The following is a 25,486-nucleotide window of genomic DNA, read 5'->3' on the forward strand; positions in this document are numbered from 1 at the left end:
CGATTACTTATCATCAACCTTACGTTATCTTTTAATGTCATGTAAATTGTTAAGGAAGGAAATTATTGTATAAAATGTCACACATTCAATTTGCTGATGAACTTATTCGTGAATATTTAATGTTTCGCGGTTTCGGTGGAGCCTTAAAAGCATTTGATGCAGATTTAAAATTAGATAAAGATAAGGGGTTCAGGGTTGATAAAATTGTTGATCAATTGTTTCAACATGTTTACAATTACGATTTGATTAGTTTAAAAGAAACTTGGAATCATTTAGATTCACGTTTGTTTGTTAGACTTGAACAACATTTTGCTTCGGCTGTAAAAAAATTAGAAAATGCTGTCTTGAAGTTTTATTTAGTTAACGCCTCGGAAAATGGAAAGCACGACAAAATAACTGATTTTTTTGCTAAACTCACAGCTGAGCTTGTCAATCAAAGCGAATGGAAAGAATGGTTCGGTAATTAAAGTTTCCAATGAAAACGATTCAAATAAAAATTATTAGCAAATTAAGCATTCTTAAAAAAAAAAAAAACATGTAAAAATTTTACTTTTTAGTGTTTCCATTCATAAAAAATCCTGAAGAACATACTGTTTTTGGAATATATTTTAGCAAGCAATGGCAAGATACACTGCAAATTTCCTTACATAATTTTTTAGCTGCTGTGTACCAATGTATGCCACAGCCGACATTAACCAATTTCGAGGAAAATGCATCTAAAATGGTAGCCCTACAAAAAGAAAATGATATCATCAGAAAGGGTCTTATTAATTTATTAAATAATGATAAAAAAATTATGGGTACAGAGTCAGATTCAGGGTTAGATATTGAAGAAATAATGGATGATTTTTTTAATATTGCTCAGTCAGTATTACATGATTTAATATCAATCGTTTTTAACACAATGAATATTATCTCTTAAAATTTTTTCTTCTTTTTTTAAGAGAATTAAAAACAAGTGAGAATCAAGCAAATTTACTACAAACCATTATGAAAAATATTGGATCTGTGCCTCTTAGCCCGAAAAATGATTCAAAAGAACCACCACAATTTTGTAGAAATAGTCAAAGAAAACATTCACTAAAAAAAATTCCTCCTACTAAAAGATCTTTATCGACAGATGGCAGACCCACTTATTTTAAATCTAGAGAAAGGGAATCATCATTAGATGTGATTAGTGCCAGACGAGTTAAAGACAATACATTAAAAAAAGAAGATGTACAATATGAACAGGCACAGGAAGGAAATTTACTATTTTTAAGTTTGGTAAATATTTTTTTTTTTTTTTTTTTTGGGGATGTTAAAATTGTATTTATTATTTAAACCTTTATAGTGGTATTTTAGGAAGAATATTGTGAACATAAAACCCAAATAACAAGAATTAAATTTAATAATCAAGGAAATTTAATAGCATCAGCAGATAGAGAGGGGAATTTAAAAATATGGAGTTCTTCTCCTTTATGCAAAACTGTCGCATGTTTTAGTAACAAATACTCAATTTTATGCTTGGATTGGGTTCCAAACCATGATAGATATGTAATTTGTGGAACAAGCAATGGTTTTGTGACATTATACAATACTAAAGATGTTAAAGCAATGTGGAGTATTAATATTGAGAATGAGAATACCTCAGGGAAAGGGTAAGTCTTAATTAATTTTCTATTTACCAATTATTATTATTATTATTTGAAATACTAATTAATTATAACTTTAAATAAACTTATTTAAATTTTAGAGTTGTTGAAATAGCATGCAGTCCAGCTGATCCGACAGTCATAGTAATTCTCGGGGGTAAATTATTTGTAATAGATCTAAGATCTCGAAAAGTAGAGGTTGGTAATTTTTTTTTTTGTTGTTGAAGAAACAAAGTTTTAAAAAATAAATAGTAAGTGTTTTGAAAAATTAATTTTATGTTTAGAAATCAATAAATATAAATTACTTTGCAACATGCGTAAAAATGAATCATAATGGACAGTTGGCATTGGTGGGAACTCGAGAAGGAACAGTTTTGCTTTTAGATTATCGTAAGAATGACATAATTGAAAAGTGGACATATCATAAATATCCTGTCACTCAAATTGAAATTGCAGCAGATTACACTCACTTTTATTCTCTGGCTAATGACAAGGTATATACCTTATTTTATTTTACTCAAATCAAAAACCTGTAAAACCTGGGAAAATGCAAACAATTACTTTTCCCTCGAGCAGTAGGTAAATTATAAAATTGTGATTTAAGTTTTGCATATTTGAAATGAAAAAAATATTTTAAAAACTTACAATTTTCCATACGTAGACTTCAACTTGGAAGAAAATTTATGAATATTTTCAGGTTTTTGATTGAAATCGTTTCGGTGAGTTCAAATTTTTTTTTTTAATTGTTTGATGATAGGTTTAACGGTTTATCTATAAAATTAAAAATTTTCTTTATGTTAAGACTTTTAATTTCTCACGTGCCATTCAATTAAATTGATTTGATAGAATATATATATATTATTTAGAAAAGAAAATTTTCAGATTTGTTCCAGGTCTCTACATCAAGTTAATAGCAAAATTCTAACCTTGAATATTCCAGAAGAAATGAAAGTTCATCCAGAAATACACGGACGAATGTTTTGTCTTGATAATACGGGATCCCTACTCTTGGCTGCCGGATTAAATCGCGGTGTAATATTTAAAGTAATTTGAAATAAATGAAAAATTCATATATGTATATATATTTATATATAATTTTAACTTTGGATTTTATAATTTTTTTTTTGAAAATATTTTCAGGTATGCGATTCGAATTTAGTTAAGAGTTTAGAATTAGGAGGTCATAAAACAATGCTTACTTGCGTGGATTGGTCATTTGCTAATCAATGTGCCACTTGCGTCACAGCATCTCAAGATGGTAAAATAAAAGTATCTACGTTATTAGTCAATTCTCTTGGATGTTTGTAAATCGTTTTCCCATATTTATATTAACCATTTAAATAATATAAACGAAAAAAATAAAACTAACATGAAATTTTAAAAAAAATTGTTCCATTATTGAATTAAATATTTTCCCCTTGAGAGAAGTTTTTCATTTGTTTTTCTTTCCGATGTTTTCCAACTTGTTATTATTTATTTGAAGAATATTAATTTTCCTGTTTCGATATGGACGTTCTTTCATCGATGCTTTTGATGATTCTGTAAGGAACAAAAAGGGCCCATTTGCTTTAATTATCTTCTTTTTTTTGTTCATTTTTAATTAGGCTTAGCTTGAATTTTATTGTTCTCCTGTCCTAGTATTTTGTTTATTTTTCATGGCCGTTCCTAAAGAAGATTTAAAAATAATTTTTTTTTTATAGAAAACTATCCTCCTCATATTGGGAAGGGGGTGGGTGGATGGAAAAAAAAATAATAATAATAAATGAGCCGAAAGAAAATGGATGGAGAAAAAGCTTAAGCCATTTGAAAAAGAAAATTCAACTAAGTAGGTGGAAAATTGGGTTTTTCAAAAGGGGAAAATTAAGGTTTCGATTTAAGGTATTTTGAAAGTATTAAAGACACATCGGAGTTACAATAATAATATATATTATATTGGCCAAAATTCTTAACGTGTTTAAATAATATTAAAAAGATAAAACTTACTCTTCAATACTGCAAAGTCGATGTACCGCATTATGAAGTTTATCCTCTTCTTCGCATTTCCATTCTTTTAAAAATTTTCTCAAATCATCTTTAGGTACTTTTGGATTGAATGTTAATCTTCGGATTTCAGCTTTAAGATTTGAATAAGCAGCTTCGTCTCCCTATTTTCAATCATTCATTCATTCATTCAATCTTGTTTAAACTGAAATGACTTTTTTTTTCTTTTTTTTTTTTTTTTTTTATTTCTTATTAAAAAATTTTTACATTTTGCTTACATTTTTTTCCTGTACTTTGAGTGATTTTTGATATTTTAAACTTCGCATTTCAGCAATGCAATGAACTTTCTTTTGTGTTTTATCCGTACATTTAATATCATCAAAAGAATTACGTTTATTAAAACCATCAGAACCTGATAATAAATTTTGATTTTTTCTTTTCATTGGAATTAAACTCCTTGAACTAGACCTAGATCAAAATCAAATTTCCCTTTTTTAATAAATAAATATAATATAAATAAAAACATTTAATATTTTAATTAAATAACCTTGATTGTAAATATTCATTTTTTTTTGATTCTTCAAAAAAATCAAATATATATTTATTTATTTCATCATCATCATCTTCAAATTCTAAATCTTCTAAATGGTTATAATTAATTGGTGATAATGTATTTTTTGAATATGTTATCTTTAATGGAAAAAAAAAAAAGAGAAAAAATTAATAAAATTCTTTTCTTTTATAAAATTACATTTAATTCATAAGAATACCAACGGTGGATTGTTTTTCTTTTGGTATTGTTAGGCTTATGTCTCTGGAAGAATGTATGGATGATAAGGGAAATTCAATTTTCATATCAGTTTTACTGCTAGCAATTGTGCTATTTATTATTTTTAATTGACTGGATTCTTCTCTTGTTGGTAGAAAGAATGTTTTGGGATTCCCATTAAAAAAATTTGAATTTTTATTTGAATCATCTATAAGAAAAAATTATTACAAACAGTAAAGTTAACAAAATCTTATTGTATTCTACTTTTTTTTTTTTTTTTTACAGTTTTACATAATTTTGTATTTAATGTTATTTTATATGAATTTTTTTTTACCATCTTTTAAACTTGAAAGTTTTGCATATAAATGAATTAGGCGATCTTGAATTTCTGATAAACAAATTTTAACATCCGGTGGATTTTCACCTTTTTTATTTCGAATTTCTTTTAAAAATTCATAAGCCCATTTTAAATCGTTTGTATCTAAAATAAAATAATAATAATTATTATTACTATTATTATTATTTTTTGAATGGTAGTAATATACGTGCTTAAAGTGTAAGATGCTGAATTAGAATTAAATAGCATCCATATAACAGCTATTGTGTGGTCCAAGAGCAACCAACTGGGAGGGATAACGGATGCTGAATCAATAATTATCTGTAAATAAAAAAAAAATGCATTGATTTAATTGTATTATATATGATTGTTTAAAATAAAAAATAATAAAATCAATTAATGACCCTTTTTCCATTTTCAAGTTTTGTAAATGTATATGGAATGGGCTCAATTTTTACATCATTAATTTTAAAATCATCTTCCAAAAAAAACTCAGTTAAGTTTTCTAAATCTGTAAAACTAGATGAGTCCATTCTCACTCGGAAATTTTTCGATGTTAATACTCAATTATTTTATTATATAACATTTTAAAACCGAATCCAAAAAAATTGTTTACTTTTCTTTTGAGAAGACTTCATGTTTTATTCAAAAGCCTACTTGATTAATTTTCAAAAAAAAAAAAAAAACTAATAAATACAATTTATTTAATTTTATGGGTTGTTTTATTAATTTATACTTGATGATAAAAGTTATCTTATGTAAATCTTTATTAAAATTCATTTTACTTTTTTTTTAAAAAAAAAAATATGTACATACATAATATCTATTAATTTTCATACCTGAATACCTCATTGTTGCTTTTTAGTTTATTTTAAGAGGAATTATTTCATTATTAGTTTTATTAATTATATATAATTTTTTGAAAATGAAATGAAATAATAACGGTTGATTTAAATAATAATTTTAATATTCACATTTTTTTTTTTGCATGGAGGATGATCACCATATTTGGTGATTTGGATCTGAAATTGAATTGAACAAATGAAAAGTAATTACCTTTTTTTTTTTTTTACAAGATTAAAAAAAACTTTATAATTATACTAACTCATAATCATAAATAAATTAGTAACGATAAGAAAGATTTAAGAATGCTGCTGCATCTACTCTTTAAAAAATACTCACAAATTTTTACTTTTTTGAAATTTTTTTCTTTCGAGTTCAAAAAAAAAAAAAAACCGTTAAAATTTTCAATTCGACGAGGGAATTCCATAGATGTGTTAAACAACCTAAGCTAAGTATAGTTTTGACTTTCTTTCATTCTTACACGTCTAAATTTTGGCGGAAATTATGGATCTCGTTTAATTTTTTCACTTTTGGTTTTATAACTTTATTACCGAAGAGGTATAAAATTTTTTATTTAAGTAAATATAATAATTTTTCATATATAAATATATAATTTTTTTTAACTTTTATAAGAAAATTATTAAATGTTCAATTTACTTGATGCAGTACAACAACAAATTGTACTGCCATTTTGTTTTATGGTTCAGTTGACTCCATAATATATTTATAACCTTTAATTTATATAATAATTTTTTATTTCTTAAAGTATTATTTTCAGTATAAATGTTTTTAATTAAGTTATTTAATCAATTTTATTTAAATTCGAATAAAAGTGAATTAATGTGTCTCAAATATTATTTTGTAAATTTTGTAGTTCCAATCTGTGCACATAAATACATATATATGTCTTGTTCTGGAAATAAAAATTTTATTGAACTTAATTATATGAAAACAAATATTTTTTTTAGTTAAAAAAAAAGTCTTGGTGAATGTTGAAGTATTATAGTTAACAGTAATAAAGTATAGGTAATATCAATTTTATAATTATCAAAGGCAAATTTTCTCCAACTATATTTTTGTTTCAAAGCTCTTAGTGCTTACTTAAAAAAAAAAAAAAAAAACATTCTAGATTTTATTATGTAAATTTTCGAAAAGAAATCTTTAAATTATTCTTAATTTTTTATTTTAGTACTTTTTTTTTTGTTTTGTTTTTTTTTTTTTTTTTGTATAATTGAGATGGAGAATTTAAGTGAAACATCAAAAAATGATGTGGAAAACGTATCCAAACAAAAATTATGTCGGACTGTAGAGTCAATTAAAGAAGTTATGATTCCTACAGAAGATGAAAAAAAGTATAGAGAAAATTTGTTATTATCTGATCCGACCAAAGAATATTTGAAAAACTATGTGTGTACAAAATGTAATAGAAGTTTTCATAGATTAATTAGCAAAGGTAAAAAAGTCAGCTTTCATCCTTTACTTAATGTTTTAATGTGCAATTCATGCTGTAATTTTTACGGAGATGGTAACTTATCTTTGGACAGCGATGGAGAAGATAAATATTGCAGATGGTGTGGTGAAGGTGGAAAATTATTTTTGTGTTCAAAGTGCATTTGTGCTTTTTGTAAAAAGTGCATTAAAAGAAACTTTAATGAAAATACTTTAGAAAAAGTTGAAAACGATGATGATTGGGTTTGTTACTTTTGCGATCCTAAACCTTTGTGGTACCTCAGATCCATTTGTTCTTTTGCTCAAGAAGAATCTGCCAAGAGGATAGCTGAACTTGAAGAAAAAAATAAAAGTAAGTCTATGTCTTATGCAGAAATAAAAATAATGGAGTTCATAAAATGTAAATCTTAACTACTATTTACCAAGTTTTCAATTGAGAAAACTATCAAATTCGATAATAAACTAAAATTTGAATCAATTTATTTATATGAGTTAAGCAAATATATTAATTACATTACTATTATTATTATTATTATTAATAGTTTTAAAAATGTATACATTCCATGATTTTAAAAGTAAATAACAATAATTAAATTTTTACTCTGTTGTAAATAAGTACCTATGTATGGTATTATTTTTTTTTTTACAGATGAGTGTAGTTTGAGTTCTTACAATTCGATAAGAAAACGAAAGAAAAGGTTAAGATTAAGAGAAAGAAAAATTAATTCGGAAAGTAAGTACCACTTTTTTTTTTATTTAGTTTTTTAATTAATTTATTAAAGCTTATAAATATTTAACATCTTAATTATTTTTCAGGTGAGAGTTCTTCTAGTGCAGATGATTTGAATGTTTACAACGTGACAGAATCATCGAAAAAAGAATGTACTGAAAAGTTGAAAAATTCCGAGGATAAACAAAATTTATGTCCTAGTCAGTCGAAAAATATTGAACATGATGCACCTGTTGAAAAGAAAACAAATGATGCATCAGAATCAGATAATGTACAAGAAGTGGATGTTATATTGAATAAAATAAAAGGTTTCTGGAAAATGACACAAATCATTTCAGAAATCAGTTTTAAGAGCAGTAGTGATAAATTAAGAGACTTATCCAGTCGGGATTTTGTTAAAAATTTCACAAATGTTGAAAAAGAATTTGAATTTGTGAAATCACACGAAATTATGTTATCATCTTTTATAACTAAGGCTAGTGTCTCTGTAGATGCCATTAAAAACGACTTAAAATGTAAAAAAAATGGTAACTATTGGTTTGTATATATTTTTTAACTTTTTTTTTTTTTTTTTTTTTTTTCTCTTCTTCTTCTTCCAATAAAAAAAAAATATCATTGAAATATTTTTAAAAATTTACCCTATAAATTATATATATGTATTGTTAAGTTAATAATAATTTTATTCGGGTTATATTTATATATTAAAAAAAAAAAAAAAAAAGAAAAAAAAAGTTTTGTTTGTAAGTATATAAGATAAATAACTGACTTGAAAAATATTGACTAATTTCAGTGAAAGATGAAAAAAGAGAATTTTTACAAAATAATAATAAGGACGGATTAAACTTTTCATCGAAAAAAATCAATCAAGATAATAATTACAATTTAGATAATGTTAAAAAAAAAAAAAAAAAATTCAACGGTGGAATGATAAAAAAATTAAAAAATAAAGAAAAAACTAAAAAAAAAAAAAAAAAAAAATTATTATCTACGAGTGATGATGATGATGATGATGATGAGGATACAATTACAGAATTTGAGATAACATCAGATCTCAGCGAATCATCAACATCGGATAATGGAAAAATCCGCGGGGGAAAAATTTCGAAAAATTTTAATATCGATTTAAAAGCAGAAGTTGATAAATTGATAACGAACGAACTTAAAAAACCGTTGTTAAAAGTTAAATCATTTGCTAAAATGACCAACGATAACGTTTTCACAGAATCATTGGAAAAAACAATGATCACAGCCGCGGCTAATAAAAATAAAGTCGTCGAAGAAAAAAAAGATAATGATGAGTATAATGTTGAAACGGAAGCAAGTTCGGAAGATGAATATCAACTTAACAACTCGAAGAAAAACAATGGGAAAAATTTTAGAAAAAAAAAAAAGAAAAGAAATTCGGATAGCAGCGATTTTTCCGATCGTACTTATGGAGTTTCGAAATGTAGAAAAAATAAAAGGCAAAAATTGAATTTACAAAAAGCGTTTAAACAATTCAGAGATACTCGTAAAAGGTACTTGCATAAAGTTCATAATAATAATGCGAGTGAGAAAAACGACGTCGAGTCGGAAAAGGAAAAGAAAACTTTTGGTGAAAACAATGGAGAAGATGTCGAAGGTGCTGGAGAAAAATCATCGAATGTTTTAGAAAACGATATGTCTAATGCTTCGTAATTATTCTAAAACGACTCGTGAAAAAAAAAAAAATAATCAGGATCCCCAAAAAAATGTGTGAAACATTTGTTTTATGCGTACGACATGGAAGATTATGTATTTTTATTTATTAACAAAATATGTTAGGATGTATGAAATATGTCTTAAATATATATATATAAATAAAGGAAAAGCTATCATGGCTGAAAATTATTTATTATAGAAATTTTATATAAATTAATATTTATTGATAAATCAATAAATAGTACACGATTCATATTTATTACTTACAGATAAAGTTTAATATCTCACAAAGTGTAGAAGTTATGGAATGCTTAAAAAGTCATTTTTAATAAAATTAATTGGAATATATATATATATATTAATAAGAAAATTATAAAATGGGAAAACGTCAATGGAAAATATGGGAAAATCAAAAATTAAATTATTAATTTTAATTATATTATTTTTATGATTGTGACTTTAATCATTATTATAATAATCATATCGTCAACAATCATGGAAATGACTGGAATCAACTGGAATACTGATAATCAATAACAATCGTTACAAAAAATAACTGGAAGAGTTTAGATTATTTATACTCATAAGTGTTCTTAAAATTTATTGGACCAATAATAAATAAAATTTATTCATTTTATTTTCAAAATCAAATTTATTAACTCGGTTTAAAAATATTTGAATGCTAATTTTTTTTTTAATAAGTTAGTGAATCAAAAGTAATTTTGTAACGTTTTTTTTTTTTTTTTTGAGAATTGTAAGTCCTTCGGGAACTCATCGTAGGTGTAAAAATTTATTTTATAAAAAAATTTTGATGGGTAAAATCAAATTTTTTATTTATTATAAAACGATCAATCATTTTATATCATAAAGTTCACGTAGTATTTATTTATTTAAAATAATAAATCAAATCAAGTTAAAAAAAGGGATAAATAAATGAATGAAATTTAAAACAATCGTAAAATTAATAATAATAATAATAATAATTTTATTGCGTGTGTGTGTGTGTGTGTTCTTATTTATGGTGTTGAATTTTTAGCATGATAAATGTAATTATAATTTAATTTTCAAATAAATATTTAATACGATTGTAATTGAAATTTATTTTAAATTGATAGTGGTGGTTAACATATAAGAGTAAATTTGTTTTTTGCTCCTTTTAAAAATACGAAAATGTTTTAAATATGAAAAAAATTATTAAAACAGGATAAGGGACTCTTATATATTATTTGCCCAAGTATGTTCTATTTATTTTATGATTGATTAATTAGGGTTAAATTTTTAAAATTTTTTCAAATGTTAGTATTTTAACATTTCAAATAGTTTTATTTTAATAATTATACTTCTATTAATAAAAAAATTTTTTTTTCTTTTTTTTTTTAAGTGATCGATAAGAATGAAGTGAAAAATATGGAAGCTTGGTTATGGTTTAGTATAATGGAAAAATTAATTGAAGCCAAAGAATTTTATTCGCCATTTACCCTAAATTTATTTTCAAATTCTCTAAGTACGGCATTAAAGGGTAAAAATTTCGATAAATCTTATTGTTGTTATAATGTTAGCGATGAAAATGTGAAAACATTTAATGAAAATGAACGGAAGTGTGAAACGTTTTCCAGACAAATACCTAAAAGTGTACCAGATAAAATGTTGATAAATTCTCGCGAAGAAGAATTCGTAGATGATGACGTGATGGAAAAAAAAATTGACGACGATTTGAAATTATTTCCGGTCGTGAAAAATAATCAAATCATCGATAATAGATTAAATGATGAAAATACAAAAAGTTCAACGGATTCCGTATTCGAAGATATAATAAATCCGAAAAGAAAATTCGATGAAATAAATGAAAATTTTAATAAAAAAAAATTTTTCAGTTGTAGCGAGTCGGATGATAGTTGCAATGAGAGCAGTATTAGAAGTAAAAAATCAAACGAAACGAGGAAATGTGGTAGGAGAGGGAAAACGCGTCAAGGTATGACACCAGAAGAAATAGAAGAAGAAGAATTGTTAAATCTATTGAAATTAACAAAGAATAGTTTAAATGAAAAAAATTTTTATTCTAATCAATTATCGAAATTATCAAAAGATAAAAACAATAAGTTGAATGTTAAAAATTCTAATAAACCAGAAGAAGAAGAAGAAGAGGAAGAGGAGGAAGAAGAGGAAGAAGGAGAAGAAGGGGAAGAAGAAGAAGAAGGAGGAGGAGGAGAAACTTCCATGGATTTCGTTAACGAATTGGAAAAATTAACGGAAACAAATGAGAAAACATTAGGAGATAAATGCGTTGATGAAAATTACGAAACTCACATAAATGAAGTTATAAAAAGTGCTTTTTTATTAAGTTCGAGCGAACATTCTTATACGTCTAGTAAAAGTGACAAAAACAACAAAAAAAAATTAATTAAAAAGAAAAAGTTAAACGAACGTTATAAATATCCTAAAAGAAATAAAAACTCGGACGGTTTGAAAAATTTCAGACTTGCTGCGTTTTCCACGAGCAGCAGCAGCAACAGCAGCAGCAGCAGCAGTAGTAGCACCAGCAGCGATGGAGAATCCGTACAAAATAATAAAATAATATTCGAAACGGAAAGTGAAATAAGCGATGATAAAAGAAACGAAAGCGAAGAAACGAAAAGTACTCGCCGCCATGATTCTTATAAAAGTAGCAAAAAATCTAATATGAGCGAATGTTCAAATTATAGCAGCGAAGAATCCATAATCAGCGAAGGTTTTATTATAAGCGAAGATTCGGAAACGAGCGAAAAAAGAAATGTCAAGGGAAAACGTAGGGTGTTGTCGGACAGCGAACCGGAAAGTTTAACCGGAAGTACCACCGATTCATCGATAATTCAATGCAGTCCCGATTCGACCTTTCAAAAATCTCCCAATAAGGGACGTAAAAACATAAAGAAAATTTTAAAAAAGGAATCGTTGGACATAAATACGAAACAAGCGAGAAAAATGGAAACGGAGAGGAAGAAAAGGCTGAGCGAAAGGCATAAAATATTTGAAAAATATTCCGTCAATTCGAACGATTCCAAATTGGTTCTGGATTTCGATCCTGAAACCAGAGAAGAATTACTCGTTGTAGATGAAAATTTAGTTTGCAATTTAAAACCTCATCAACGGGAAGGTGTTAAATTCATGTGGGATTCTTGTTTCGAATCCCTTAAAAGAATGGAAGAAGACAGTGGATCCGGATGTATTTTGGCACATTGCATGGGATTGGGTAAAACACTTCAAGTGATAACATTATCACACACACTTCTCACGAACAACACCGGAGTTCAATCCATATTGATACTATGTCCTCTGAGCACAGTTCAAAATTGGGTCAAAGAATTTTATTATTGGTTGAAAAAATGTAAGAAAAGGATAAAAATATTCGAAGTCGTCACGTGCAAAACGAAAAAATTAAAAATTAAAAAAATAAAATCGTGGAAGGAGAACGGTGGGGTTTTGATAATGAGCTACAACGGATTTCGTCTCATGACGAATAATAAAAAAAATGAAAATTCAAAATATTTAACGGCTTTTTTAAATCCGGGTCCGGATTTGGTCGTTTGCGACGAGGGTCACCTGTTGAAAAATGAAAAATCATGTTTGGCCCTATGCGTGTCACAATTGAAAACTCTCAGACGAATCGTTCTCACGGGGACTCCCCTACAAAATAATTTAATAGAATATTTTTGCATGGTCGAATTCGTCAAACCCAGCATATTGGGAACGAAAAGAGAATTCATGAACGGATTCGTTAATCCTATTAAAAATGGCCAATTCGAAGATTCCACGCAATCGGATGTTAGAATAATGAAAAGGAGAGCACACGTTCTTCATTCTCTCGTCGAAGGATTCATTCAAAGATTCGGATACTACGTATTGAAATCTCTACTTCCGGAAAAACAAGAATACGTCATTAAAATATGTCTGACGGAAACTCAAGAAGAACTCTATAGAACGTTCGTTAAAAACTATGCGAATTTTTCCGAAAATAAATCTCTGTTCAATACATTTTCCTGGCTTCAAAAAATCTGGACTCATCCCCGTGTTTTCCATCACGCACTGGACACCGTATCCAACGACGTGGACAAAACGTCACAATTCGCAATGGCGTTCGCGGATTGTAATAAAATTTTAAAAGAAGAAGAATTCACGGAGATTCGAGCGAGTGGAAAATTAGTTTTGCTGTTTCAAATATTGAAAATTTGCCATCAAGCGGGTGATAAACTTTTAGTGTTCAGTCAGTATTTGACGACTCTCAATCTCATCGAGTATTTCTTAAGATTCGTAAACGATAATAATAATAAGAATGATGAATGTAACACGTGGGTGACGGGTGTGGATTATTATAGGATCGACGGTACGACAAACAGTCAAAGTCGTTTCGATTATTGTAAAAAATTCAACGATAAAAATAACAAACGTTTAAGACTTTTGCTAATATCGACGAGAGCCGGAGGTTTGGGTATTAATTTGGTGTCTGCAAATCGAGTCATCATATTCGACGTGTCATGGAATCCGAGTCACGACCTACAGAGCATATTTAGAGTTTATCGTTTCGGACAGAGGAAAACTTGTTACATTTATAGATTTCTATCGGAGGCGACGATGGAAGAGAAAATATATCAACGTCAAGTCACGAAATTATCTCTCGCGCACAGGATAATAGACGAACATCAAATCGAAAGACATTTTTCGATGGTCAACTTGCAAGAATTATTCACTTATAATCCCCTGCCGAAAAATCTATGGGAAATCCCCAAAGTCCCGAAGGATAATTTACTAGCACAGATATTGTCTTCGAATAGGGATTTGATCGTGAGTTATCACGAACACGATTCCCTATTGGAAAATAAAGAAGATGAAGAATTGACTCTGGAAGAGCGACAAGCGGCGTGGGAAGAATTCGAAAAGGAAAAATTCGATAATATGATTCCCGTGCCACCGAACGCTTTTCCAAACGACGTAATTATTAATAATTATTATCAGGGTCAAGGTTGGGTCAATCCAAATTTTTTCGTTTTAAATCAAAATTCAAATGATATGTGTAAAATTGTCGACGTTAGAACTTTAACTCACGAAATAATTAATTAATAAAAATACGACGACGGGAAAAAAAAAAAAAACCAAAAAATAATGATAATAATAAATTACTGCAATTTTTTTAAAATTAATAATAAATTTTATTTAAAGTAAATTTATTTATTTATTTATTTATTTATTCACTTCAACACTTTTTTTTACACGTTAATTAACATTCACACAATTTTTTCGATCAATCGATCATTTTCATCATTCCTATATATATTTTTTCAACGAGTGTATACATAATTAATATAATAGAAAAGTTTTTGAACTTTATAATAATAATAATAATGATTTATTTCATTTCCAAACTTTAATTACACCGTTACGGGATGACGTTAATAAGAAACATTGTGTCGCTTGGCACATTTCTATGTCTGTAATGGCATCTTGGTGACCTGAAAAAAAAAAAAAAAAAAGAATTTTTTTTTCATGTAATCGATGGATGCGTGGTGGTGGTGGTGGTGGTACCCGCAATTAAAATAATTTTTTTTTTTTTTTTTTGTTACCTGGATGAGGAGCTTCCGTTACTCGTCCTCTCGTTTCTTCAAAAGGACTTTTTTTCATCTCTTCGAATTTAGACGACGATTCGTTTAAATTTCCACCTCGTGGTTTCAATGCTATTTCATGTATGACATTCATACCGTCTATAACTCTTTGCCTAAAAAAAAAAAAATTATTTTATTTTCCAACGAACGAAGGAAGGCAACAAACAACCTTTTGTTTATTTGTATTGCTTACTCGTAACTGAATGAGGAAGAATTGACGACGTCCAAAGCAGAAGGCACAGCAAGATATGAATTTGTTGAATTTGATAAATCCCAATATCTCAATCTCATGTCCGTTCCACCGGTAAAAACAAACGGAGACCTGTCCATTTCTCCTGCGTACATTGCGCACACGCTGTGTCCGTTAACCGAACTTTTTGACAGAGGTGGAGTCGTGGTTCCCCAAAGTACTCCCTGCCTCGTTTGTGTTTCCATGTTCCACATGGATATTTCATTGTTTCCTTGCACCGCGGATAAAATCCATGATTTTTCCGTTGGATGACGAACGACTTTTCTAACGCGACCTTGAATAATTCAATTACAATCGGTAAATTGTTGTTGCTTATTAATAATAATAATAATAATTTACCTGCTGGATGAACACAATTGGCTACAGCTAATTGAAAGCGAAGGTCCCAAGCCGTGTGATATCCGCTCGATGTTGCGACCGCAGCCCAACACTGTTGAGAATCAAGACAAAATGATGTTATAACGCCATGTTTGAGGTCGTTGTCAAGCTTCCAGGCTGTGCCCGGTTTTCGGAGATCCCATCCCACGAGTGATCCGTACATTGTGGCATACACGAGAACAGATTGCGATCCTGTAAAAATTTTAGACATTTTTTTATCGTACCGCATGAAAAACATTTACTCCAGTAAAAAACATTTTACGAACCTGAGTCCAAGTAGTTAATGTCTACCGCGCAACCATCTTCCTGTATGTCCAATTGTCTAGAATGTAAAAGAGATACTTTATTCGAACTCGTTTCAACACGCATGACGAATACGGATCCATTGGCAGATGCCGAAGCCAAAGATTCGTGATTTTCGCAGAGGGTCAAACCCATGAGGGCACCGGTTTGTCGATTGTATAAAAGTTTAGACCTGGAATCAAAAATAATTAATCAGACATTTTTTCTAGCCATCATTGACCGTCATTTTTTTGTGTACCTGTTGGCAATATTTTTCCCTTCCATTTTAATGCAATCCCATAATCGTATGCAACCATCGTTCGAACAACTGACAAATTTCCCTTTGCCAGGAAGAGGAACCAATCTGAAAATACATTCCTCATTGTTTTAAATTTTATTTTAAACGAGGAATAAAGAGAAAAAAATCCATCTTCAACTTACTTATTAACAGAACTTCTATGCTCGTGTAAATGAGCGACCAAAGTGCCCTTTAACCTCCAACCCGGTGGTGGAATGTGTGGTCCCCAAGCAGTTTGTTCGGCTAATTCTCGTGCCCTGGAAGTCTTGAAATACATTTCTTGTTTTCTACTAATTAATTTTCTCAATTCGGATTTACAAGGAGCACATCTATCTGAAATTAATCACGTAAGTTTTTTTTAACTTCTAATTAAATTTCGTTTCGAAGGAAATTTGATGTTAAAAGTAAAAAGTTACATTGAATGTATGATTTTTCGTGAAGACTTTGATCCGTGTCCGAAATTAAAGAATAAAGAGGAGATGATGGAACTTCTAAATTACTCGACGTTATCGTCGTTTTTGAAATTTGTGTGGCAGCCATGTCTCCAGTACCAAACATGTGTTGCCATTCAGAATTCATACCGATATTTGAATGAAGTTCCGGTGACAAACGATTACATTTATCCATCCTTTTCTTATTTGCATCCTACCAACACAAGAAAACAAAACTTGCTCTTAAACCTGTTACGATTAAATAATTTTTATTTTTAATGATTATCAACCAACTTGAAATTCTTTTTGAACATCAGTTTTGAGATTGACACAATGTGAATTTATAGTAACATTTAAAAGGCTCAAATCGAGTTTTCCATTCGTTTCCGAAAGATTGATTTGTTTATCATCGTTGAAAAACATTTTGTGTTTGTGCATTTTCAACAAATGTTTTCCCATGCTAATCAATTGGTCTTCAACGAGATCGTTCATTCCTTCCGAAATCAAACGTCGGAAAATCTAAAGTAAAAAATTTAAAAAAATTTTTTTTTTTGCCCCCTAAACGTAATCATATTTATTATTATTATTATTATTTACAGTTTTGATCACAGATGGAATAGATATGTATTGCGGTACGTGACCGGCTTTAACTAAATTTCTAGCCTTTTGTCTCTCTTGTAATGTATGTAATAATATTTCGATGTCTTGGCACTTAAGTACGGTGTCGAAAACTTCTCTCGGTACTGGATCCAACAGTGCATTCAGTATTAAATACTGCAAACACAAAAAAAAAAATACGATAATGCATAATTTAAATTATTATAGGGATTAAATAAAAAAGGGAATCGTGTTACCTCTTTGTTAACTTGAATGACGGGAGATTTAAAATAATTACTTAAATGATTGACTACTTTACATTGAACATCTACGGTGTCGAGAGCAACAGCAATAGAAACTATAAAACCAGCGACTGCATGTCGAATCCACAAATTTGGATGAACTAGAAAGCAAGCCGTATCTTGTAACAATTGATAGACAGAAGCTTTACACAAAAGATTTAATTTGGTGAGCTCTTTCATTGCATTTATTGATTTGACTATAATGAATTCCTCGGGATCTGAAAGACCCTACACATACATACACACACGCACACGATCCATAAATTTAATTAAATTTCTTTATTTTTTTTTTAAAAATTACAATGAGAAAATCACCAATCATTTGCATCAAAAAAATAAAGTTTTATAATTCTAACGTGGTAGTAGAATTTTCAAAAATTTTCATACCTGTTGAAGCAATGGAGTTATTATGGCCGAACTGTAAACGCCAACGTAAGAAACAACACCGACGAGACAATCGAAAAATGAACCCCTCAACTGTTTATCATTTTTGTCATTTAAAAATGTTATTAAATGAGATAAGAGTACGTCGTTGGCTGAAAATAAAAATGAAATTACGATATGAAAAAATAAAAACAAATAAAATGATCGTGTCAGGAATCAGTTGAAAAGTACTTTCGACAACAACCTTTTTGCTTTCCGAAAAACACGCATAATCTAGTGATTCCATATTCGGCTAATGTAATTTTAACAATATTTTCCGAATCTGCAAGCAATGAGGAAACCGTTTGTTGTATCATATCCCGCAATATCCTTAATTCAGTTTCGTAACTTAATTTAGGCGTGTCCGAGGGTTTTGACGATTGACAGTCTCGTGAGTTTTCAATATAACTGCAAAAAAAATTGAAATCGATTAATAAAAGACTCTAGAAAAATGAGGGAAAATTTTCAGTTGAAACCTGAACTAACCTGAGAGCGATTTGGGCAAGGTCTGCTATGTTTTGAGCGTAAGCTGATCTCACTAGTATAACCGGATCGTTCGTTAACGGAGCTAAACCGGGAAGAACGTATTCCGGAAAAATATTAGCATCACTGCAAGGTACATTTTTAACTAAGGCTAAAACTTTGGTTAGTGTGTGTATTGATAATATTCTTACACGCGGAACGGGATCTTGCATTAAATGAAACTAGAAAGAAAAAACTCACATTAGTACGTCTTAATCTATTGCACTTTAAATAAATAAAATTTTTTTTCTCTCTCTCGAGATATTCACAATGTAAGGAACTATCCTATCCAGAATATTTTCTGTACTAGAATGTGAGGCAAGCTCTAGTAAAACTTCCAAAGCTTGTAATTTCGAATTGGAATGATGTAATGCTCTTATGCAAGATGTTACCAATGTTGTAATTATAACTAAACCATCTGAACCTTCTTTCAAAGAATTTTCATTATTCGGTTCTTTCTCTTTAGTAAGCATTTCAATCACATTATTTATATCAGATTTAAGTCTAAAATAAATAAAAAATTATATTTCATGATATAGATGTTTTATAATGGGATTTTAAATAATAGTACAAATACCTAGCTATTTTTTCATCCGGAGACATAATCGGTTGAGCAGCAGAAAACATAAGCATGTAGCCTTGAAGAAATGAATAAAAATATTCGGGGAAAACAGTTCCCCTCGCTTGATCCAAATAAATCTCGGCTGAACTTCTCGCAGATGGATCTTTTTGAATCTAGTAAAAAGAATACATAATGTTAATGCAAAAATAAAACATCAAATAATGAAAAATGTGCAAAACTTGACTAACCATATGCGCTAATAAATTTCTAATTCCTATGTCTTCAATTTTTTCCAAATGTCTCTTTGGATCATATTCATTAATTCTGTATGATAATAACTGAGATAATGTAAAAGGTGGCTGACCCTCGTTATAAAGTTCTATCAAAGCACATCTAAAGTGAAATTTGAAATGATATTCAAATGTTGTTTGAAAGCTTAAATAAATAAATAAATAATAATAATATTACCCAGCTGAAAAAATGTCCATGGCAGGTGTTAATTCCCCTTTGACTAATCCTTCATCGAATAATGTACTTCCTTTACTTAATTTATTATTAAATCTTTCAGGAGCTATGTAACAAGTTCTCCTTCGTGATGTGTCAAAAAAATATGAATAATCAGCTGGATTATCTTCTGGTAAATAACTTGGTTTATAGCTAGCAAAATCAGTCAATAATATCCAATTCCAAGAAGTGACCATTAAGTTTTCTAATTTAATGTCTCCATGACAAACTCCTACCTTGTGACATTGATGCAAAGCATACAAAATCTAGACAAAAAAAAAAAAAAAAGAGCTAACGAATGAAACTGAAACACATAAGTTATTAAATTATAACTTACTTGAAAAGCCATAAATTTTTTTTGAATATTTGTTAGAAAAGGCCTAGTTGAAATTTTATCATATAAACTACTTTTGACATATTCCCTAATAATAAAACCAGCCCTATCTTGCAATATTGTTTTTTGAAATGGTAAACAATTAACAGCAGATGCTAATTTGGTCCTAATGTCTTCTATTCCATTTCTATATGTTGTTAAGGGTAATGATGGATCATGAATAACAAAAACTTTAACAACTACCAATCCTTCTTGTGATTTCGCACGGGCGACTTTGAAAAATCTCGTTGAGCCTAGGCTAAAAATTAATTATTACATCAATAACACACAAGTGAATGATCACAAAATATCACAAATGATTTAAATTTACATATGTGTTATTTAATTTACTTTCACACATGTTTAATTTTAATTTATATTTATAATAATTAAATTTATAATGAGTATTAAACTCCAATAATAATAATAATAATAATTAATTATTATGAATAAAATTTTTTATAGATAAATAGATTTCACTCACTAGTTACATACTTGACATCAAATTTTAAATTGGAATGATCCGTGAGGTAATGCTCAACTGGAAATATTTGAGATGGTGCTATTCCAACTAATTGATTCCCCATTATTTAAGTCATTCAAAATTATCGGTTATTTAATGAAAAAAAATTAAAAATTTTCCTACGTTACAATTCATTTTAACTTGTTTAATAGTATCAGCTGCCATACAATTAATTTCACACACTTTGATATTTTTCTACTTCCACGTTATTTATTTACAGTCCCTTTAAAAAAAATTAATTCATAATTTTTTATTTTTTTAATTAAATCATTAGTAATGAATTAAGCTTTTACATTTTTATTTACAAAATATATAAAAAAAAAAAGTTATTAATGTCGGCCGTAACTCAAATAGATCTCGTCAAAAGAGAAATAGTACATTTAAATTTGAAAACGAAAGAATTAATATTAGTGAGTTGTACTTTTTAAAATGCTTAAAACTTTATTATCAGATACAAAATATTTAATTTAAAAAAAAAAAAAAAACTTTCTTATTTTGTTTTTGATTTAGTTTGCATAGGCTATTATTGGCTTGCCAAGTAAATTTTTCAATAAGACGTTACATTTAAAAAAAAACAATATGGTAATTAATTAAAAGCAAAATTTATTTTTATCGTTTTTTAGGAAATTCAAAATTGCAAAGGTCCACTAGAAGTTTTAAATGAATTAAATCATGAGGGTAGAAAAAAAATATCTTTACTTAGAAATAATTTAAATCTTTTGAAAGCTCTGGCAAATGAAAGCGAAAAACCAAGCGTTCAAAAATGGTTACTTAGCGATGTTAAAACTAGTGAAGATGAATTGACAGCAACCATAGCAGCCTTTCAAAAAGCTAATACTGTAGCTTTGATTGCCATTGATAAGAGTAATAGGGAAAATTTATTTAACAGTGAAGAATCTTATGTTACTCACAGGTGGATTATTTACATTTTAACAATCGAGCATAATTTCTCAAACACCTCGAATAAAAAATGGCATTCACGATTATTAATTTCAATTTTGTTCGTTTTAGAAAAAAAAAAGACAAGGATAGTTTGGCTAAAATTTCTTCTAATGTAACAGATCAATTATTGTCAATAAGCAGATCATTGCATGATTCGACTCAAAGAAGTGCTACATCTTTGGATACGTTATGTTAGTATTTTATTACCCAAAAAAAATTTTTTTTAAAAAGACATTTATTATTTATCTTGTAATTAATTTGTATTTATAATTTAGTTAACACATCAACAATAGCAGATGGAACAAAAATAGAATTGGATAACACTGGAAATATAATCGGTCAATCAAGTAAATTGTTAGCGAAATATGGACAAAGGGAAAAAACGGATAAAGTTTTGATTTTTTTCGCATTTGCATTTTTTTTAGCATGTGTTGTTTACATCATTCAAAAAAGAATATTTTAATTAATTTAAATGTGTTATCGATAATTACTTTGAAATTTTTTATTATATGTTGTTGGACAATATCACTCCACACATAACATCTGCATATTCATTCGATTGATTTGTTTCATGTTCATTTCGCACAAACATTTATATTTATTATTTACAAGGGATATTTTTAGAGCAGAGTCATCAAATTTGCTTTTTTTAATGGTATTTTTGTTGTTAAAGTTTATAAAAATATAATCAAATTGAAAAACTTTTACCAAAAAAAAATATAAAAATTTTAAATTTTATTTTTTTTAAATAAATTATTTTTAACATTATTAAAAATATTTATGTGAAAACACAGTGTAAAAAGGTACAAAAAAAAAAAAAAGAAAAGAAAAATTGTTTTTTAAACAAAACTTTCTTTAAATCTGTCTTTGGTTTTTTTATTCATATGTTTATTCGAATTTTGTTCATTTTCACATATAATTAATTGTTTATGTACCTTATCACTTTTTTTGGTCCCAGACAAAACATTATTCTTATCAGTGCTTTTAAAAACAATAATACCATCGTCGGAATTATAAATGTTTTTTTTATTAACAATTTTTAACTTTCCTTTTTTTACACCGTAGCATGATTTTCTTCTAAATATGCTATCCATGCTTTGACTGTGATTGAGCGTGACGGGTGTTGTGCTCGTATTTGTTCCATAGATTAAATAATCACTAAACGATTTTCTTCTCCTATTTATTTTTTTACGATTTATTTGATTCGTTCTCGTTATATAAAATTTATCAAAATTTTTTCTTTTTTCGTTATTTAATTTATTACGTAAACGTACGGATTTGGAATCGTTGATAATTTCACCGCATAAAAGCAAAGATTTTGAGCAATTTGAATTCCTTCGTCCATTTTCTTTTCTCGAATCTAAAAACGATGATGTTTTTTTTTCTTTCGAACCGTTACTAACTTCAGGAATTGATGGCCTATGTATGGAACTCGTTGTTATGGCAGTCAGAGAAGAAGTATTAAAAGTACTCGTTCTCAAAAGTGCTTTCTTATGTTTCCTATAACAATTTCTTTTGATACCGCATAATTTTAAAAAACCGTTACGAAATTTCGACGACATTAAATTATACAATATCGGATTTATCGCGGAATTTAAATAAAACATTATACGGCAAAAATAAAGTAAAGTGTAATAGCCTTCGTTTCCTAATTTCATGACTTCTTCGTGTGGTGCCAAAACGATCCAAACGATCAATGCTCGAAATGGTAAAAGACAAACGAAAAAAAATGTAACAACAGTACCCAACATCATGACTACTTTTTTCCTATATCTTTGTGCAGATGATGGATTTTCCTAAAACAACAATAATAATAATAATAATATAATGGAAAAGTAAACAAAAATTGTCTTTCCACATCCATTTGTTTTTACTCACCAATCTTCTCAGAGGAATTATTGCTGGATGCATCATTAAATTAATTGCTATCACTGAATAAAGCATAATTAATATTGCAAGTGGAAGTGCAAAAAAAATTAATGTTCCACCAATGAAAAATGTTTTTGACCAAAATGTATCAGCAAGTGTTTGACAAACGCTTACATTTGAACCATCCACATATTCCAAATGTGTATAATCTGTCATACAAATTATAGGACTGAAAACAAGAAAAAAAAACTTTTAATTAATTAACAAAAAACAAATTAATTATCATTATTAAAATTATTAACTATTACTACATACACAAACAATAACTACTAAATAATAATAATAATAATAATAATAATTACACACACACACAAATTATAAACTTTTTTTTTTTAATAATAATAATTATATATATTTAAAAAATTATTATTATTAATAACATACAATACATAATAAATAAAAAACATTATTATCTTTATTATTATTATTTTACAATATATCGTTTATTATATAAAACAAGCTTACATATATATTTTAATAATAAAACACCAATAATAATAATAATAATAATAATACAAACAACAATTAATTTATCTAATACATTTAATATCGTTAAATACATAACATTCGGTTAAAAATTTTCTCTTATTAATAATAATAATAATTTTAAGTTAAAAAAAAAAGAATTAATAAAATTATAACAATAATGATGATGATTAATTAATTAATTAAATTAGTTAGTTACCATTATTAATAAATAAGCCGTTAAAATAATAATAAGTTATTTAATTAAAATCAGTCATTTTTCTAACGTTTTGATTGTAATTAAAAAAAAGAAATTATTATTAATTATTATTTTTATAATATTATTCTAAAAAAAAAAAAAAAATAATAATTATTCTAAAAAAAAATAAATCAGTCTATAAAACTCTCAAAATGGATCGGTAAAAAGTCTTCAATAAGCAAATTATACAAATATTTATTTACTCTATGACGTTTTCTTTAACGCGGGAATCGGTAAATAAATAAACAAAAACAAAAAACGTTCGGAAATCTAATTTATTATCTGCGTACCCGATTATGTTTACTCATCCGACGTGCGTTTGACTTAATTAATCATAAAGAAAAAAAACGCGACGTGGCAGTAACGCGACTATACATAAACCGTTAATACATTTTATTTATTAAATCTATTAAAATAAGAAAAGATGAAGTGATTCTTTCGTTCGTTTGTTTTAAATATCCTAATAAGAGGAAATTAATTCTAATAAATTATTATAAAATTTTAATTCAAAGCCAAACGTGGGTACTCGGTAATTCGCATGCAGTTTTTATTATTATTTTTTTATCGTTATTTATTTTACCATCGGCGGAAACGATTGGATAATTATCATCATCATCATCATCATTATCATTATTATCGTACGACGACGATGAATATATATTTATAACGACTCCATCGTTTTTATTAATTATTTTTAACGGTATTTTTTCATTTGTTTCTTTCTTATAATTTGTAAACGGTATTAATAGTGAATCCAAAAAAGGCGGGAAAATTTTTTCTTTTCCCATTTGAATTTTTCTCCTCGTTGAATTTATCAATATTCCATCTTCCGATTTACTTTTATAAATTTTATTATTATTATTATTAATAATTTCACCGGAATTCGTTGTTATGTTTTCAAATAAACTATTTTTATTTTTATCATCATCCATAAGTTTTTTAAATCCATCCGTTGATGAAGAAGAAGAAGAAGGAGAAATATTTTTTTTTTTAATTAAAGATGGCGGTGGCGGATGTGGCGGTGGTTTTGAATAATTACAACCGTATTTTTCTTCTTCTTCTTCCCCTCCACCACCACCATTTACATCGTTACGTAATATTTTTTTAGATGAATTTTTAAAATTTTTTTTTTTTTTATTATTATTCCCGTATAAAAAATCAATTGAATCTTTATAACTGTTACGAATCGATCCAAAATTATTATCCCTATTATCTCGCCTGGAGCTTGATTGTGAAAGTGACGTAGTTTGACCCCATCTAAAAGGAAAAATAACCAAAATTAAATGGTAAAAAAGGAGAGAAAAACTTAATTCGACTCCCATTAAATAAAAAAAAAAAAAAAATTAAATACTTGGAACTTTGATTGAGAATTTTCCTCCTACGTCTTTCAT

The 25,486-nt window shown here is 27.7% G+C and overlaps 7 protein-coding genes across 7 annotated transcripts in view; 4 read left to right on the forward strand and 3 right to left on the reverse strand.

Moving 5' to 3' along the window:
* Positions 1 to 74: 74 nt before the first annotated feature.
* On the forward strand, positions 75 to 2,942 carry Phum_PHUM456640 (uncharacterized protein; the record flags this gene model as incomplete). Its single annotated transcript, XM_002429881.1, has 8 exons — positions 75 to 459; positions 558 to 864; positions 945 to 1,266; positions 1,345 to 1,640; positions 1,736 to 1,832; positions 1,919 to 2,128; positions 2,517 to 2,678; positions 2,775 to 2,942. 8 exons carry the CDS (start codon positions 75 to 77, stop codon positions 2,940 to 2,942), a joined length of 1,947 nt encoding a protein of 648 aa, XP_002429926.1.
* Positions 2,943 to 3,613: 671 nt separating this feature from the next.
* Positions 3,614 to 4,057, reverse strand: Phum_PHUM456650 (uncharacterized protein; the record flags this gene model as incomplete). Its single annotated transcript, XM_002429882.1, has 2 exons — positions 3,614 to 3,778; positions 3,893 to 4,057. 2 exons carry the CDS (start codon positions 4,055 to 4,057, stop codon positions 3,614 to 3,616), a joined length of 330 nt encoding a protein of 109 aa, XP_002429927.1.
* A 2,742-nt stretch (positions 4,058 to 6,799) lies between these two features.
* Phum_PHUM456660 (peptidyl-prolyl cis-trans isomerase G, putative) lies at positions 6,800 to 9,419 on the forward strand (the record flags this gene model as incomplete). Its single annotated transcript, XM_002429883.1, has 4 exons — positions 6,800 to 7,364; positions 7,662 to 7,745; positions 7,829 to 8,269; positions 8,533 to 9,419. 4 exons carry the CDS (start codon positions 6,800 to 6,802, stop codon positions 9,417 to 9,419), a joined length of 1,977 nt encoding a protein of 658 aa, XP_002429928.1.
* A 1,410-nt stretch (positions 9,420 to 10,829) lies between these two features.
* Positions 10,830 to 14,904, forward strand: Phum_PHUM456670 (uncharacterized protein; the record flags this gene model as incomplete). Its single annotated transcript, XM_002429884.1, has 2 exons — positions 10,830 to 14,483; positions 14,854 to 14,904. The coding sequence occupies 2 exons, from the start codon at positions 10,830 to 10,832 to the stop codon at positions 14,902 to 14,904; spliced, it is 3,705 nt and encodes a 1,234-aa protein (XP_002429929.1).
* Positions 14,905 to 15,244: 340 nt separating this feature from the next.
* Positions 15,245 to 20,564, reverse strand: Phum_PHUM456680 (Phosphoinositide 3-kinase regulatory subunit, putative; the record flags this gene model as incomplete). Its single annotated transcript, XM_002429885.1, has 18 exons — positions 15,245 to 15,579; positions 15,645 to 15,875; positions 15,950 to 16,158; positions 16,225 to 16,329; positions 16,407 to 16,596; positions 16,680 to 16,908; positions 16,989 to 17,213; positions 17,304 to 17,468; positions 17,549 to 17,821; positions 17,981 to 18,129; positions 18,222 to 18,424; positions 18,503 to 18,720; positions 18,808 to 19,042; positions 19,116 to 19,273; positions 19,349 to 19,493; positions 19,569 to 19,870; positions 19,942 to 20,236; positions 20,473 to 20,564. 18 exons carry the CDS (start codon positions 20,562 to 20,564, stop codon positions 15,245 to 15,247), a joined length of 3,759 nt encoding a protein of 1,252 aa, XP_002429930.1.
* Positions 20,565 to 21,079: 515 nt separating this feature from the next.
* Phum_PHUM456690 (Vesicle transport protein SEC20, putative) lies at positions 21,080 to 21,638 on the forward strand (the record flags this gene model as incomplete). The annotated part of the gene is made up of 3 exons (XM_002429886.1): positions 21,080 to 21,082; positions 21,124 to 21,413; positions 21,512 to 21,638. 3 exons carry the CDS (start codon positions 21,080 to 21,082, stop codon positions 21,636 to 21,638), a joined length of 420 nt encoding a protein of 139 aa, XP_002429931.1.
* Positions 21,639 to 22,281: 643 nt separating this feature from the next.
* The window catches only part of Phum_PHUM456700 (class A rhodopsin-like G-protein coupled receptor GPRnpr, putative), a gene marked incomplete at both ends in the record, with an annotated part of 12,329 nt that continues 9,124 nt past the window's right edge, over positions 22,282 to 25,486 (reverse strand). The window contains one exon of the mRNA XM_002429887.1: positions 22,282 to 23,238. Coding sequence (XP_002429932.1) covers positions 22,282 to 23,238 — 957 coding nt within the window. The remainder of the gene's footprint in view (positions 23,239 to 25,486) is intronic.

This window comes from Pediculus humanus, genomic scaffold, assembly GCF_000006295.1.
Source record: "Pediculus humanus corporis 1103172108232 genomic scaffold, whole genome shotgun sequence".
In the NCBI taxonomy this organism is placed as follows: Eukaryota; Metazoa; Arthropoda; class Insecta; order Psocodea; family Pediculidae; genus Pediculus; species Pediculus humanus.